This window comes from Vidua macroura, chromosome 12, assembly GCF_024509145.1.
Source record: "Vidua macroura isolate BioBank_ID:100142 chromosome 12, ASM2450914v1, whole genome shotgun sequence".
Classification (NCBI taxonomy): domain Eukaryota; kingdom Metazoa; phylum Chordata; class Aves; order Passeriformes; family Viduidae; genus Vidua; species Vidua macroura.
Window position 1 is genome coordinate 13,932,445 of NC_071582.1, and position 14,456 is coordinate 13,946,900.

A 14,456-nucleotide genomic window follows, 5' to 3' on the forward strand; every position below is an offset into this window, starting at 1 on the left:
CTATCAGGCTAGTAATTCCAGTGCTCAATGGAAAATAACTATCCTGTGATTTTATTTTGTAGACTGAAGCCACTTCCCATCAGGGCCACACACAGAACTGCACTGAGCTCCAAGGGAAGGGTCATTAGCCACAGCACAGCCAGGGATGGGCAGCAACTGGGGGAGGCTCTGAGAGCCACCCAAAACATGTTTGGGATGACAGAGTGCACCAAGAAGTTCAACCTTGTTCTGCTTCTTGTTTTCAAAAATGTTCCAAGTATTTAAAATTTCACCTTCCTAACTGAAAAGAGGTGCTTGCTATTTCTAACAGGCAGCAGGACACCAAAGTGATGGGGGATCTCTAACAAGGGGCGTGTGTACTGGGGAAAGCTGCAAAGCTGCAGTGGGGCTGTCCTCTGTCCCCAGGCTCTGTCTGCACAGTTGTCATTGCAGTGGTGTGTGTACAGCCCTTACACTTTTATCTGCAAAAGCCATGGCAATGCACTTCTGCATTGTCCAGGGTGAGCCTAGCAGTGACTTTTTTTTCAGCTGGGTCCCAAATGGCACATTTTGTATATCAGTATTTAGTGCCAGTCTATAATTAGAAGATAATTTTTTCCAGAGCTAATGAAAAGATGCCCTAACAACCCCTGGATATGATCCCAAATCCATTAATACAGCTCAAGCGATTCCATTTCATTTTATGTGGGACAGACCACAAAGTTTGAAAAAGATGCTGCCAAGTATTTTCAACCAGGAATATGCTGAAACTTGATAAAAAATGATAGAAGTATTCATCCTGTATCTGTCCCTGTTATATACAACTTGGAGAGAAACTGGGAACCATGATGGTATTTTGATAGAAATAAGGCTAAGAAATAGCTCTAATGGAAAAATAAAGAAAGATGTATTTCTATCACCATAATGAAGACTCAACCTGTTGTTATGATTCATTAGTGCCAGCTGATAGAGGCAAAGATGGTGAGTGTACCAACACAGTGAGCCTTAGCTGCATTTCATCCCTGCGTGCCAGCCTGGATGGATTTCTACCACAGTGTCCTGCTGAGACCATCAGTCACCAAACACGTGGCTCCATTCCACATCCAGCATCACCAAACCCAGATTCCACACCAAAATCAGTACCTCCCAGCACTCCCACACCCAGCTGTCACCACAGTGCCCAGAAGTACACTTGATTTAGCACGTGAGAGCACAGCTAATGATGACCCACATGAAAGGAGTGCCAGGAGGGATCTTAGAACAGCCCAACCACACTGTACTCTGCTTGGCATGGGTGCAACACCCATTTTGTGTGTGCCTTTCTGTTTGGATAATGTTCTTCAAAAGCAACTACAAGCCTTTTAAACTGCACCGGAAAAGCAGCAAAGAGCTGCCAGGATGAAAGTGGCTGTACTTCCAAATGGGGCTTAAGGTCTGGCACATGCCTGTTCATCAGAGATGCTCACCAGCACCTGAGCAAATGCAGAAGAACATCACTTCATTGAAAACCCAATTTTCACAGCAAAACAGCACGAATGGCCCATTTTCACTGACCAGCCTGTGTCTCTGGGATGAGCACAGTGAGCAGAACCCAGCAGAGCAGGCGGGCTGACGGCTGCATCTGATTAATCCCATCCCAGTGCCCCAGTTCCCTGGCAGATCCCAGCAGAGCCCACGCCTGTTCTCCACAGGCAGAGCCCTAAAAATGGAATATGAGCTGTGGAAACAACACCTACCCCCTGCCAAGAATGCAGGCCCTGGAGCACAGTGTCCTCAGCTCCTGCCATGGCACGGTCACCAGCTTTTTGGATTTATGAGCAAGGTAAGTCCTGCTCGCAAAGTATCAAGTAGACAAAGAAATAACAATAGAAATGCAATGAAGACCCACAGTGAAAGGCAAATGTGCCTTACATAGGCAATCTGAAAAGGTCACCAGAATGTTTGTAGCAAGGATACAAGTATTTTTTAACTTTGAACAACGAGACCAAAAGGTGGACAAGGAAACCACTGTGATACCATCCCAGGGAGTGAATAAATACTGCCCCAGACCATGAATTAGCTCTAAACCAATTGTGTTCTAATGAAACCCTCTACAATACAGCCACCAATTCACACACCTCAGCATCATCAGTAGAACAGGCTGTTAATTAATGTATTTCTGGAACACTTTTATAAGTTGAGCTCTCGAACTATCATTCCTCTCCTGCTCCCTCTGGACAGCCTTTACAAGACAGATGAAAGGGGAACATCCTGTCCCCAACTACACAGCACTGGAAGAGATTTCAAAGACAAAGATCAATGCCTCATCTTCTGATTTTTGGCATGGATCTTGTAATTCAGGGTTATTTCTTACTTGAGAATTCCCAACAGCACATTTTACTTATTTACAGAAAGACAGGAATTAACAACAGCTCATGACATTTTTATTTTAATGAAATTTAAAAAGGCAGTTATTAGTTATACATACACACAACTGATTCTGTACTTGTTAGTCATAAATATAGAACATTCAGAAGTACAAAATACACTTTATCCACAGCACAATTTCACATCAATATGAAGAGTTTAAACAGATACGTAACCAAGTGCCTAACAATGACAGAAGCCCATTTTCGGAGTTGTTTCCTTTTTTTTTCCCTTTCCCTTTCTTTTTTAAAGACCATTAATCTACACAAAGTAATCAGTGCCCACAGTAATCAGTTTCATGAAATGCACTCTGGTTTAGAGTAGGAGAAGTCTGACCTTTTAAAGACAATTAGATGCCATCACCTTTTCTTTGCTCCATTAACAGCAACAAGTCCAAGCCCACATTCTCTTCTTCTCACAGTTAACAACTGTGAAAAATGGGGCTCTGGCAAAAATCACCTGAAGCCAAACTTGAGCACTGCCAAGAAAAGTGAAAATATCTGAACTAGAAATTAGTCCACTTGATACCTTGCAAACAAAGAGCAACAGCAGTATGACACTGATAAGGCATTAATGACAAAATGGCTGTATTATTCTTGAAAAAAGAGTACACCTATGTATAAAAATATATGTCATAGCAATTGGGTAAATCCAACACTATTTAACACTGTGCCAAAAGTAATTAAGAGTTAAAAAGGCAGTTCTGCAAGAAGTATTTACAGTTTCATACTGTACTTCAAAAGAAAAGGCAACAAAGCTACAAATGGAACTATCTGGTTAAAGCATCACTGTAGGTACTGCCAGTAGCACTTGTACAAGTAATGCGATGGAGTCTTGGACTGTTTGTCTGAATAAATGAATATAAATATTTTAGTATCTAAAACTGTCTCAGTCTATATGTCTGCTCCTTGAAATAACTCACCCAGACCATCACTATTTGCAGTTTCCTGCTCCATGAGTTTAAAACCCAAAAGATTCAGTTTCAAGAAACACTGTGTTTGCAACAGTTCAATCAGAAATCACAGCTTTATTTCCAGCTTAGAAAAAAAAAATCCACAAAAGAAATTGAGAAATCCACCACCTACGAAATTCTGGAAACTGGAAGCCAAAGTGTCAACAAAGCTACACCGACAGCACGTAATAAAAACATCAGCATTCCCAATGCACCTTATAACTGCAGCTATAGGATAAGTTAAGTTGCTGTAGTAACGAAACACAAGACACAGCACAGCCAAGGCTACACAGCTCTGTCAGCCACAGGACCTGGGGTGGCTGTTTGGGAGCAGCAGGCATGGACACAGCGGGGCCAGGGCAGAGCCCTGCAGCACGAGCAAAGCCTCACCTGCAGCAGCCGCTGCCTCAGAAGCACAAAATTGCCAAACTTGTTAATTGCTCCCTCCTCACTGGCTGGGAACGGCAGCCCCAGTGCCTCCCACCCGGGCTGGGGAGATGGGGCGGCCAGGAATGGCAGAGGAGCAGGGCAAGGGTGGAAATGCCAAGAATAAAGCGCTGGCTCAGGATGGCACAAGAGACAGGGAAAAGCCAAACCTGGCACTATCCACACTGCCCTTCACAGAGCAGCCATCACCTTCCCCAGCCAGGAAGGCAGGAGGAGCCCACAAGGTGAGAAGCAGTCCATGCTCTGATCCCTCAGGCGTACTGACTTCAAAAAAACAAGAAGAAAAAGAGAGATGTGCTTAAATTTCTTCTAACAGTGCACTTTGAACTGCACAACCAAAATCTGTACACGGGAAGCCTTCTCCAGTAGTAAAAAACCCACAACACACTGAGGAAGTTATCATTGCTGATGTCAGGAGAAAGAAAATTACTTTAAAAACCTTGTATTTAAATTGAATTCAGGAAGTAAAATAAACTATAAATATACTCAGAGCAGTTTGTTGAGTAAAATAAAACACAGGAACAGCACTTCTTAGCTGAATTAATGATTCACTTTACAGAAAAATTTATAAAAATTTCAGAAGAACTGACATTTATCATGTCAAGCATCCTCTGTGGAGAGACACAAACTGCTCACCTACTGCTCCCTCCCTCATAAGCAGCCCCTTTCAAAATCCTGCAGAGACACTGAGCACCTCACTCAACTGGTGCAGCATCCAGGCACCTCTTAGAGACACCACTGAACTTTACTCTGAGGCAGCAGAACTTTCTTTGCCTCTCCAATTCAATGAGCAGTCATTTATTTGAGCAGCATGAGGGGAAAGGGAGATGGCTCCAAGAGAATAAACATCCACGTATTTAAAAGCAAAGTGCATAAGCACATGGCTTGGTCACCTAAGATGGTATTTTCCTGATCTCTGGGGGAGAAGAGATAGGAAGATTTTTTGTTTGTTCTCAGTGTGATTTGGTGAGGCAAGTGCAGACCAGGAGATCTGAGGCCTCTCCAGTACCTCATCTAGAGATATACAAAACTGTCCTAAAAAAAAGACTCCCTAGCCCCACTTGCACATAGGGTAAGAGATTGGTCCCAGATTTAGTGAGAGAAACAGTACGGAGGACTCTTCCTGGCTACTGAACACGACATGCTGATCTGGGAGAAGGCTGGGACAGCAGAGTCAGATGGGCACAGCCCCATCTGTGCTAGCTCTGTCCCTGGGCCACGCTCACCTGAAGCCTGTGTGGCCAGAGCAGGCTGTGGGGCAGGGCCTGCCTGCTCCCCAGGATCTTATCCCAAACATATGGACTGCGGTGATGTGCACCCTGTCCCCACTCAGAGACACCCCAGAATTCGAGAGTGGCTATGAGAAGGCAGAGCTTAATCCTGTGAAGTCTAAGAATTGCTGCACACACTGAGATCTTCTGGATGGGGGCTATGCCCTGGGGCTGCTCTTCCCAGGCCCGTGACAGCCCCTGGATGTCCAAAAGCTGAGGGAAGCTGCCTCCTCCTCCTCGTCCTCCTCTGCAGAGGCTGCAACACCCAACCTCAAAGGTTATGAATAACCTGCATGCAGGAACTTGGGGCTTTGTGAGTGATTTTTTCTCCTCCCATCCCAGAAGAAATGATCAGGATAAAATCCTTACAATCCAACCTCTGTAACTCATCATGCATATGAAATACTGAATAAAAAGATTCCTACCACATCTCTCATGAAGACATATGGCAGGTGACTCACCCAAGAGGAAGATGATTAACTTACCTCTGTGGAAAAAAGCATACAGCATTCAGAGCAGTCAAGAGTCCTCAACAAACTTGGTATGCTGAAAATCCCATATTTAACAGAACAGGGTTAACAGGGTTTAACAGAAGCATTTGCTTGGGAATCCAAGCAAAAATTCAAGTTATCACTGTGTATGCAGTGGACAATAGTCCAATCAATATCTATTACCAACTCACCCTAAAAAAATTATACACTACAAAACCATCTCACTGCTTGCAGCAAATGAGCTTGAATGATTTCCTAGTAACAGGCCACCACTTTCCACTGTTAAAATGTGAGGTTTCACAGTATAAAAAAGTACTTCACAGAAAGGAAATGCAGCTAATATAGAAAATGCAATCTCGATGTGTTTACAGTCATTTTTAAGAGGCAATATTTTTGGGAAAGCAAGAACAATAATAATTAAAGCAGCCAGTGAGAAATGTACAAGGTTATAGGCCTCAATTCAGTGCAAAACCAGACTAATAGCTTATGTAAGTAAATGTTTGTTCTGAATAGAGAACCACCTGAATTAAAAGTAAGAACACCTATGTGAAGTGATGAAGACTCCCACGATATTCAAATCCTTCATATACATCATCAACCTTTTCAGTAAACTCCAGAATGGACCCTTTTTAAAGGCAAAAGAAACCAGTACAGGAAATCACTTCATACAGCACAAGATATACATAAAGTACCAAAATGTACACACATTCAAGTTTAAGTTAGAAAAGGCAGAGATGAATCTTCTGGTGAGAGAGGCCTACATTATGTTGCTTAATCTCAACATTTAAAGTGACCTAAAACCTACAAGAATCAAAGAAAACAGAATGTTGTGTCTGCTTTCAGAAACTTAAGCTTAAAGCAAGGCATCGAAATGGAGCGGTAGGCACTGTAACGAGACATGACCTTACCTTTTTTCTGTTAGTCTTTGTTACTTTATCTACTGAAAAATTACCATTCAAAGGAAATATTATGCATCATTCACATTCAAATATTTGAGACTCAGAGATTTTTTTTTTTTTAAAACAAGCAAAATTTTTATCTCTGAGGTAGATGACAATAAAATAATAAAAAAAATGGAGCTGTCAATGAACACTAGTAAGTGCTGGAGCTCCTCTGTTGGCACTGACGCACCCCAAGGAGGAGAGAGCAAGCCCTACACCACTATCTGAAACATGAGAAATGTGTCTTCTGGTTTAGTAGCTTCTACAGAAATGCAACACAGAAAAAGCAGCGCCAAAATTACACTGAAATGGCCTTGGAGAAGAAGAACTTCCATTTCTGCTTCGCAAGCTACTCGGAAAATGGTGGAAACATGCCCAGGTCAGCAAAATCTTCAATGTTGTAATTGCCAGTACCCTGTGTTGGATCCCCAGGCATCGGCAGCATGTCCTGCACAGTAAGGAAAAACCAAAGTGAAGTCTCACTTGCCAACACATTATCCAGACACAAACTGTTTCCTGTTCATCTTTTCAGTGTAAAACCAGAAACAGTCAAGTTTAGATAAATAAGGTGAAAACCAGACCTGTGCAGAGGGTTGGCCTAAGGTTTACATGCTACTTATGTTTTGCTGGAGTGTTTCTGAACAAGAAACGGGATTTAAGTAGGGCAGTTTTGGATTGCTCCTCTGAAATAAAACACATTTGAGATGCCTCCTACTCCTCCCAGACTGAAACAGCTTTCCTTGGAATGGGAGCTACATATGGAGAGAAGCAAACTCTCTGGTTTCTGCATGGGGAGTGCATGGGGAGTGTACAACATCTCACACACTGGAGATCCAGCTGAGTCAGGATGGGTTTGGGCAAGGTCTCACTTCCTCACCCGCAGTCTCTAGGTGAACACTCAAGACTGGACATCACCCCAGCTAACAAGGCACCCAAGCACCTTCATGGATGTACAGGGGCAGAGGAAATAGCAGGAATTTCTCAGGAGAAATGGGATTTCCTGCTAATTGCTCTCACATGTCTTGAGCCAAGTGAGGTCTCTGCAGGAGGCTCCAAAGAACACTCAACCTTTCCTCTCAGCCAGAGGCTGAAGCCACAGGGAGAAGATATCCCTTGCTGGGAAAACCAGAGTTTATGCTCGCTTTTCCTGTCAATCCTTACAATAACAAGCTCTTACCACAAAGCCAAGTCTTGCCAGGGATGGCTCACTATCCTCACAATAAAACAAAACCAAAAAACAAGTAAGAAAGCTCACGGGATCTGCTCTGTGAAAGAACTGAGAGCTGTTGCGCACTGGGAAGTTCCTCCAAAATAAATACTGATTAAAATCCATCCAAAATCTTCACAGCATCCTTGTCAATGTGGTGAGAGAGACTGTGAACACAACTGGCAGTGTCTGAGCTGCCAGGGTCAGCCTTCATTTTCTGACCAAAACTTGGACTTATTTGATATTTTCCCACACTCTCTTCCAGCCAAAGGGAATCTGTAGCTGCCCCCTCCTGTCTACATTTCCATCTCCATTTCTGCTGCTGGGGCCTCTGTGGCAAAGTCTCCTCAGGCACAGATCCAGCAAGGTCTCCTCTTGAGTCTGCCTCTCTTCTTAAGCCCAGCTAACCCAGGGCTGACTTTGGGCACAATCCAAGCAACTTCTTGGAGGTCTTTAAACTCATCCAAGTTTCTTATCCCATCCAGCTATTATCCTAATTCCCTCCAAATGCATGCTCACCTCCAAGAGCTCTGCAGATGAGCCCAGCTCTCCTTTTATCCCATGGTCTTCCTTTCCACTAACTTCATGAGAAGTTTGTTAAGAAACAAGCAAGACACTGCTTGGAGCCCCACGTCTCTGCTGGCCATCAAACCATGCTGTCAGCAGCTCCACTGGAATTACCCTGAATATCCTCTTGGACAGCCATTAACCTTTGCCAACACAAAGAGATGCAACAGACCAATCTTGCCTGGGCCGTGGGCTAAGAGCATGCAGACAGGCAGTTATTCCAGATGAAGTGCTGTTGTTTGATCTTGTGTGAAAGCAATGGTTCATCCACACAGGAATATTCCCATGCTCACAGCTCTTCTGCAGCATTCTTGCACACGAGCCCAGTCTTGCAGGTGAATTTACTTTCCAAAAGAGAAGGACGCGCCCCACTTCTAAACCTTGCTTGGGGCCTGAACTGTCTTTCTTGCATTTATCTGCATTGTTTTCTTGTAAACTGTCTTCATCTAATTTAAAAACCAGTTATACAAGGACAGATATGTTATTAGTCAACTTATGAAGTCCTACTCTATAGTAGGATTTTGCTATCTGTAGTCAAGACTCAGAAATGTAATTAATTAGGTAGTTGAAGATGATTGTTTACCACCTATCTGATATCTGACTGGGTTTAACCTTAAAAAATTATTGTCCACTATCTTCTGTGCAGTATCAGTCTCCTTTCCTGCTTGAGCTGTCAAAGAGAATGACATTGATATCTAATTGAACTTGAGATGTCAGAGGCCAGCACCAGGATAAGGAAGACACTCCACCTGGGAATACTTCACAGATTCTCTGTAGAAGATGAAAGCCCTAAGTATAGGGTGCAAAGAGAAGGGAAAACAGCGTTCTGTGTCAGCAAAGATGCTGCTGTGTGGCAGAAACCCAAAGCACCTCAGTAGCTAAGGGCAGCTAAGAGCAGTGCAGGCCTGTGGCAGCACGGCAGCAGCAGGGAAGGGCTGCAGGCCCTGCTGCACCTGATCCTCAGGGGCCACGGCTCTAACTGAGAGCTGAGAGGTGACCAGAGGGACCCTGGGCTCACTGCTCACCTGGAACACCTCGCTCTGGTTGGGCTGCGGGTGCGAGTGCTGGTCGCCGCTCTGCTGGTTGTGGTGCTGGCTCTGCCACTGCGACCACACTTCGGACGGCCTGCCCTGGAACTGCCCGCTGCTCTGGCCACCTTCAGCTGCAGCGGGGAAGAAAAGGCAGAAGTCAGAGAGCAGCTCCTCCAAAACATCTGCCTGCTTTGGGGCGGCATCCAGCAGTGCCTGGATTTGCAAAGGAGCCTTGGAGAAAGGCCCTGAGTGACACCAGCCCTGGGAGGAGGAAGCTGGAGGAAGTTTCAGCCCCAGAGCAAAGCCGAGGGCCATGGTTGCACAGCCATGAACTGCCCAGAGCAAAATGCACAGTGACACAGTGAGCCAGGCACTGGAAAAAATTGTCAAGCGTGCCCCCCATCATTTTTTTAATCATAATAAGGACTATTTTTCATTTCACTTAAAAACTAAACTTCACCATATGAATGCCGTTTCTCTTCAAAACACTGAATTCTTGTGGAGCAGTGGGTGCACAGTTTGGTACTTATCTAAGTAGCATGTAAGCAGATCCAGGATTTTTTAAGCAGATGTAGAAACAGTATGATCAACAGACAACAGCCTTGCTGATTAAATACAGGTATTGCTGGACTGTCCTGTCCTCCAGTGATACATCTGCAAAGTGATTTATTTAATATGCAGTTCACAGCAAATTATTATCCTGTCAATATGGTGATACTTTCCTAAAAGTCTCAGGCCATTTACATTTGACAGAGTAACACAAATAGCAAGGCTTTATTGTAAATACACTTCAAATACTTCAAATGATGATTTCAAGGGGATTAATTTCTTCTAAATGGTCTACCAGAAAAAAAAAGCATGTTGCCACACATTAATTTGGTTACCTATTACACATTACATACATTTTTCATGAGTACAGCAATTGATAACACTTAAGCTGGACTCATTTTACCCTGCATTTCTACAGACTGCCACTGAATTATAATATTTTTGGATAATTTCCCATTCATTAGTTACAGAATCTCCTTCTAAGAACTAGCATTTTAGAAAGCTTGCCACCAGGCTTATGCTTTTCCTCCAAACATTTCTTCCTCTTTTTTCTTGTTAATGTTTTTCTCTATAACTGCTCCAGCTATTTTTGCCTGTTTCCCTCTCACAGCAAAGGATCAAGCTGTGCATGTCTGGTTCTTCCTGATCACCAGCATCCTCTGCCAAGGGTGCCAAATTTCCTGTGCCAAACTTCCACACCTGTGCTATGCCAAGTCTTTGACAGCAAGGCTCCATCACGTCAAATCAGCCACTACTCACAGTCATGACTTCAGAAAATACAGACACACGTATTTAACCCAATCCCTTTGGGCAGCAGCTAAGCCATGCAAAACAGATAAAGGGAAGGTTTTACAGGAAAGTAAACAGGCTGTAGTGATGCATTTCTATCACATCCAAAGCACATGATTACAGTTCTTCCCTCACTGACATTACCACAACCAGTAATTCAGCTGACTCAAAAACCCTGCAAGACATTTTAAGGGCCAAAATAAAATTCATCTAAGCTACCCTTTAAAAGGAAGCTGCAAGTTTGTTTTGTTTTATTTCCCCTCAGAACAACATATTGAAATTAACTGAGTGAAGCAAATGATGCTGCTTTTCAGCAGAACAGCTCCTGGCAGCCGGCGGTCGAAGCCGCTCGTCTCCGTGAAGGCTGGGTTATTAATAGCACCCAAACTGATGTAGGTCAGGAGATGTTTCTCATTAAGGGAAAGGGTTCTTGCCAAGTAGCTTAAGCCTGAAATACAAAGCTGTCTCATAAACAAATGTACAATGCCTGGTGGAAATGGAAATGGAGGGAGAAATAAGCTGTGTGGGAAGAGCTCCATCTCAATGCCCTTTCTCTAGGCTCAGGTCTGTGCCAGGTCTGTTCCCCAGGGACAGGAGCAAACAACACACATCAGTACACTGCTACCTGTGCCTTTTGGGATTGCACATTATTATCACTCAGTGACATTCTTCATGGAATCCATTATATATTTTACTCTTGAATATTATTCTTCTGGTGGCGTGCAAAAAACTTACCAAGGGGTTACCTACTGGGTCACAATCTGAAAGCCACCAAATTAGCATGCAATAGGAAAAGAAAACCACTTCAAAACATGGTACCTACTCTGATTAGGTTGGTAGCACTGGGGGTACAAAATAAATCCTGTTTTCAGCCAAACTTCAATGTGCAATCTCCGTGCAAGAGGATACCACCATGAAGAAGATAAAAAATGAAAAAAAAAAAAAGGCAAATGGAACCAGCCGACCACAATTTGGGAGGATGATTACCAGTCCCATAAGCAAATTTTGAATTTTTCAGGACACCATTTACTGGGAAAAAATAAAAAAGCTCCCTCATATCATAAAATGACAATATTCCGAAGTGTGCTGGATGTGGAGGAGATGGAGCATGGAGAGAACAGGTCAGTTCTGTCCTCTCTACTCAGTAGCAGAAAGCAAAACCCTTTCACCACCTGGGCTTCCCAACTGATCCACCCAAAGAACAATAAAAAACAATTTTTACTGAATAAATTTTGAAAGATTTTTAATGAAGTCAATGCTGAAGAGTTTAATTTCTACGTGGATTTCTGTGTTACACCATTTACAACTCACCAAAGCCAGCACTTCGGTTTGCTAAGCTGGAGTAGGCATTCCCACTGGGAGAAGAGGTGGCTGGGCTGGACAGGGGGCTGTAAGATGATGGGTCAGCTGGGTAGGTGTGACTTGTTCCAATGCCAAAGGGAGACGACTGAGCCTTGCCAGACTGCGATGGAATTTGCTGAGGAATAAAGCGTTAAAGCAGGAAAATGTTTTATTGTTGGGGAACAGCATAGCAGAATTACTTTTTACATAAAGCAAAGACTAAATAAACTCTGTGGATGCCAACAGGCACATTTCTTGTGTCTCAGCTGTATTTCATTTCTGTCCAAGCCAGCTTACTGCTGCAGAAGGAGTACAACAGTCTATAAACCAACACCTACAGCTCTCCTGCTGATTAGCTCACAGGTACTCTGTATCAGAGCTATTTGGAAAACAAGGATTTCTTTTACCACTCTCATGAGGATTAATCTCAAACTCAATAGGTATGAAGAATTTATCTTTATTTTCCAGGTGTATTGATTTTGCAGTGCCACAGTGAAATCAGTTATCTGGATGTCTTGCAGGACACATGCAGGTCTCAGATGACCAGAGTCTCCAGTGCTCGGGGCTAAATGGCCAAAGAAGTTTCAAAGCTAATGAGCTGCTTTCTCTCCCTGCCTATGAAATACAGGCAGCAGTTACTTTGCCTTGTAAAGGTCTTGGAAGGTGAATCACCAAGTCCTGGCAGAAAGGAAGAAACAGCCTATCATTGCTTTAACTGGGCAACTGAGTTAATTCAAAAGTACTAAAATCCAGCTTACTGTCATTTCACCTATAAAATGGCTCTGTCACAGGATCTCCCAGAATGTTACACAAATGGTTAAACACTGCAGAGGCTACTTTGAGACATGTACAACTGGTACAGTGAGACTAAAGGGAGTGTAGTGTTCCATCCAAAGCCATGTGCTAATGTATGGTGCACAGACAGGATCTGATTATAAACCATTTCCCACATTATGGGAGTCCAGCAGTCCTAAGAAAAAGTCACTACCTAACCAACCCCACAAAGAGAAACTGAAGGTGATTACACCTCTGGATACCTGTAATGATGTGCACTGGTAATCAATGCATGCAAAGGAAGCTGTTCTTCCCTGAAAGAGGAACAGGGAGCAGAATGAAGCCCCCACAATCCAAGAGGAAAAGGTCAGTGACCTGCTACACCACTCAGACACACACAGGTCCATGGGCTGGGCAGGATCCACGCAAGGGCACTGAGGTAGCTGGCAGAAGTGCTCACTGAGCCACTTCCCACCACTTCTCAGCAGGAAAAATTCCTTCACCAAAAGGGATGTCAAGAACAGGAAGAGGCTGCCCAAGGAAGAGATTGAGTCACCATCCCTGGAGGTGTTTAAAAGATGTGTAGATGTGGCACCTGGGGATGTGGGTTAGTGGTGAAATTGGCAGCAGTGGGTTAATGTTGGACTTGATGACCATAAAGGTCTTTTCTAAACTTAATGATTCTATAATTTCTGGGCAAATGCAGGGGAGCTGGGGGAGGAAAACAAATCCCAACAGGCATACAACATACGGAAGATGCTATTAAGTCTTCAGTTCAGTTCCAAGCTAAGAAATTGTATGGTTCTGAAGGTTTCCACAACGGCAGTGGGAGCTCCACATGTCACTTTTGCAAGGCTTAGCTCCATTTTACTTTGTTTGAGATGGAAGAATTAATTCCAATTTCCTTACACTCACATCCAAACTCGGTTGACTTGGACAGAATTAAAGAGGAATGAGTAATTTGTTTTAGTCATTTTCAGCACCTTCCATATGACTTGAAGAAATGAGTTAATGTTGTGACTGGATTTCATTAACCAGGTGTGACAGAGAACCATGACATTCTGAGGGCTGGGAATAATCACTGATTAATGTGGAAACAATTCACGTATTGGAAATTTATTTAGTGACCACCCCAACATATCATTCCAGCCCGCCAAACAATGAGAACTCAGGAGGGATTAAGAGCAGCATTATTAAGATCAAATTTATTTCATATTATTTGTCTTTTAATGGAGTTTTGAACAATTTTTTAACTGTTACACAGAACAAGAGGTGATTTCTGGGCTAACACTGACAAGCACAGTGCATCTGATGGGGGTATGTGCTGTTTCCTCCAGCACACAGCAGTGTGAGCCACACTGGGCAGTGCTAATGGAGGGGCACCAGGCTGAGCAGCCTCTGCTCTCAATCCATGCACAGATTTGCACATGCCCCTTCTGCCCACCCTGATAACAGTGGGTAGCACTGCTGGGTGCAAGGTCCTGGCCCAAGAGAGATTTAATTCACAGGATTAATACTAAAGTAGAAGATCTGTCCTTCTTCCTTCATCCAGTGCACACATAAAACAAACACAGGACAAGACCTTCCAGTGGGGTTTGGGTCAGTGCAGCCACTGCCACCTCAATGACCACCATCCCAAACCAAGAGCAGTTACACATGGAGCAGCTGCTCACTCTGCCACACCTCCACCCCAACCACAAATTAATTACCC

At 43.6% G+C, this 14,456-nt stretch overlaps 1 protein-coding gene across 4 annotated transcripts in view; it reads right to left on the reverse strand.

Annotated features, from left to right (window-relative positions):
• Positions 1 to 2,380: 2,380 nt before the first annotated feature.
• Positions 2,381 to 14,456, reverse strand: part of ARNT2 (aryl hydrocarbon receptor nuclear translocator 2) — a 97,138-nt gene continuing 85,062 nt past the window's right edge. For all 4 annotated transcript variants that reach the window (XM_053988449.1, XM_053988446.1, XM_053988447.1 and 1 more), the window contains 3 exons: positions 11,942 to 12,107; positions 9,287 to 9,423; positions 2,381 to 6,935 (listed from right to left, as the gene is read on the reverse strand). In XM_053988449.1, coding sequence (XP_053844424.1) covers positions 6,837 to 6,935; positions 9,287 to 9,423; positions 11,942 to 12,107 — 402 coding nt within the window. In that variant the 3' untranslated portion in view covers positions 2,381 to 6,836. The remainder of the gene's footprint in view (positions 6,936 to 9,286; positions 9,424 to 11,941; positions 12,108 to 14,456) is intronic.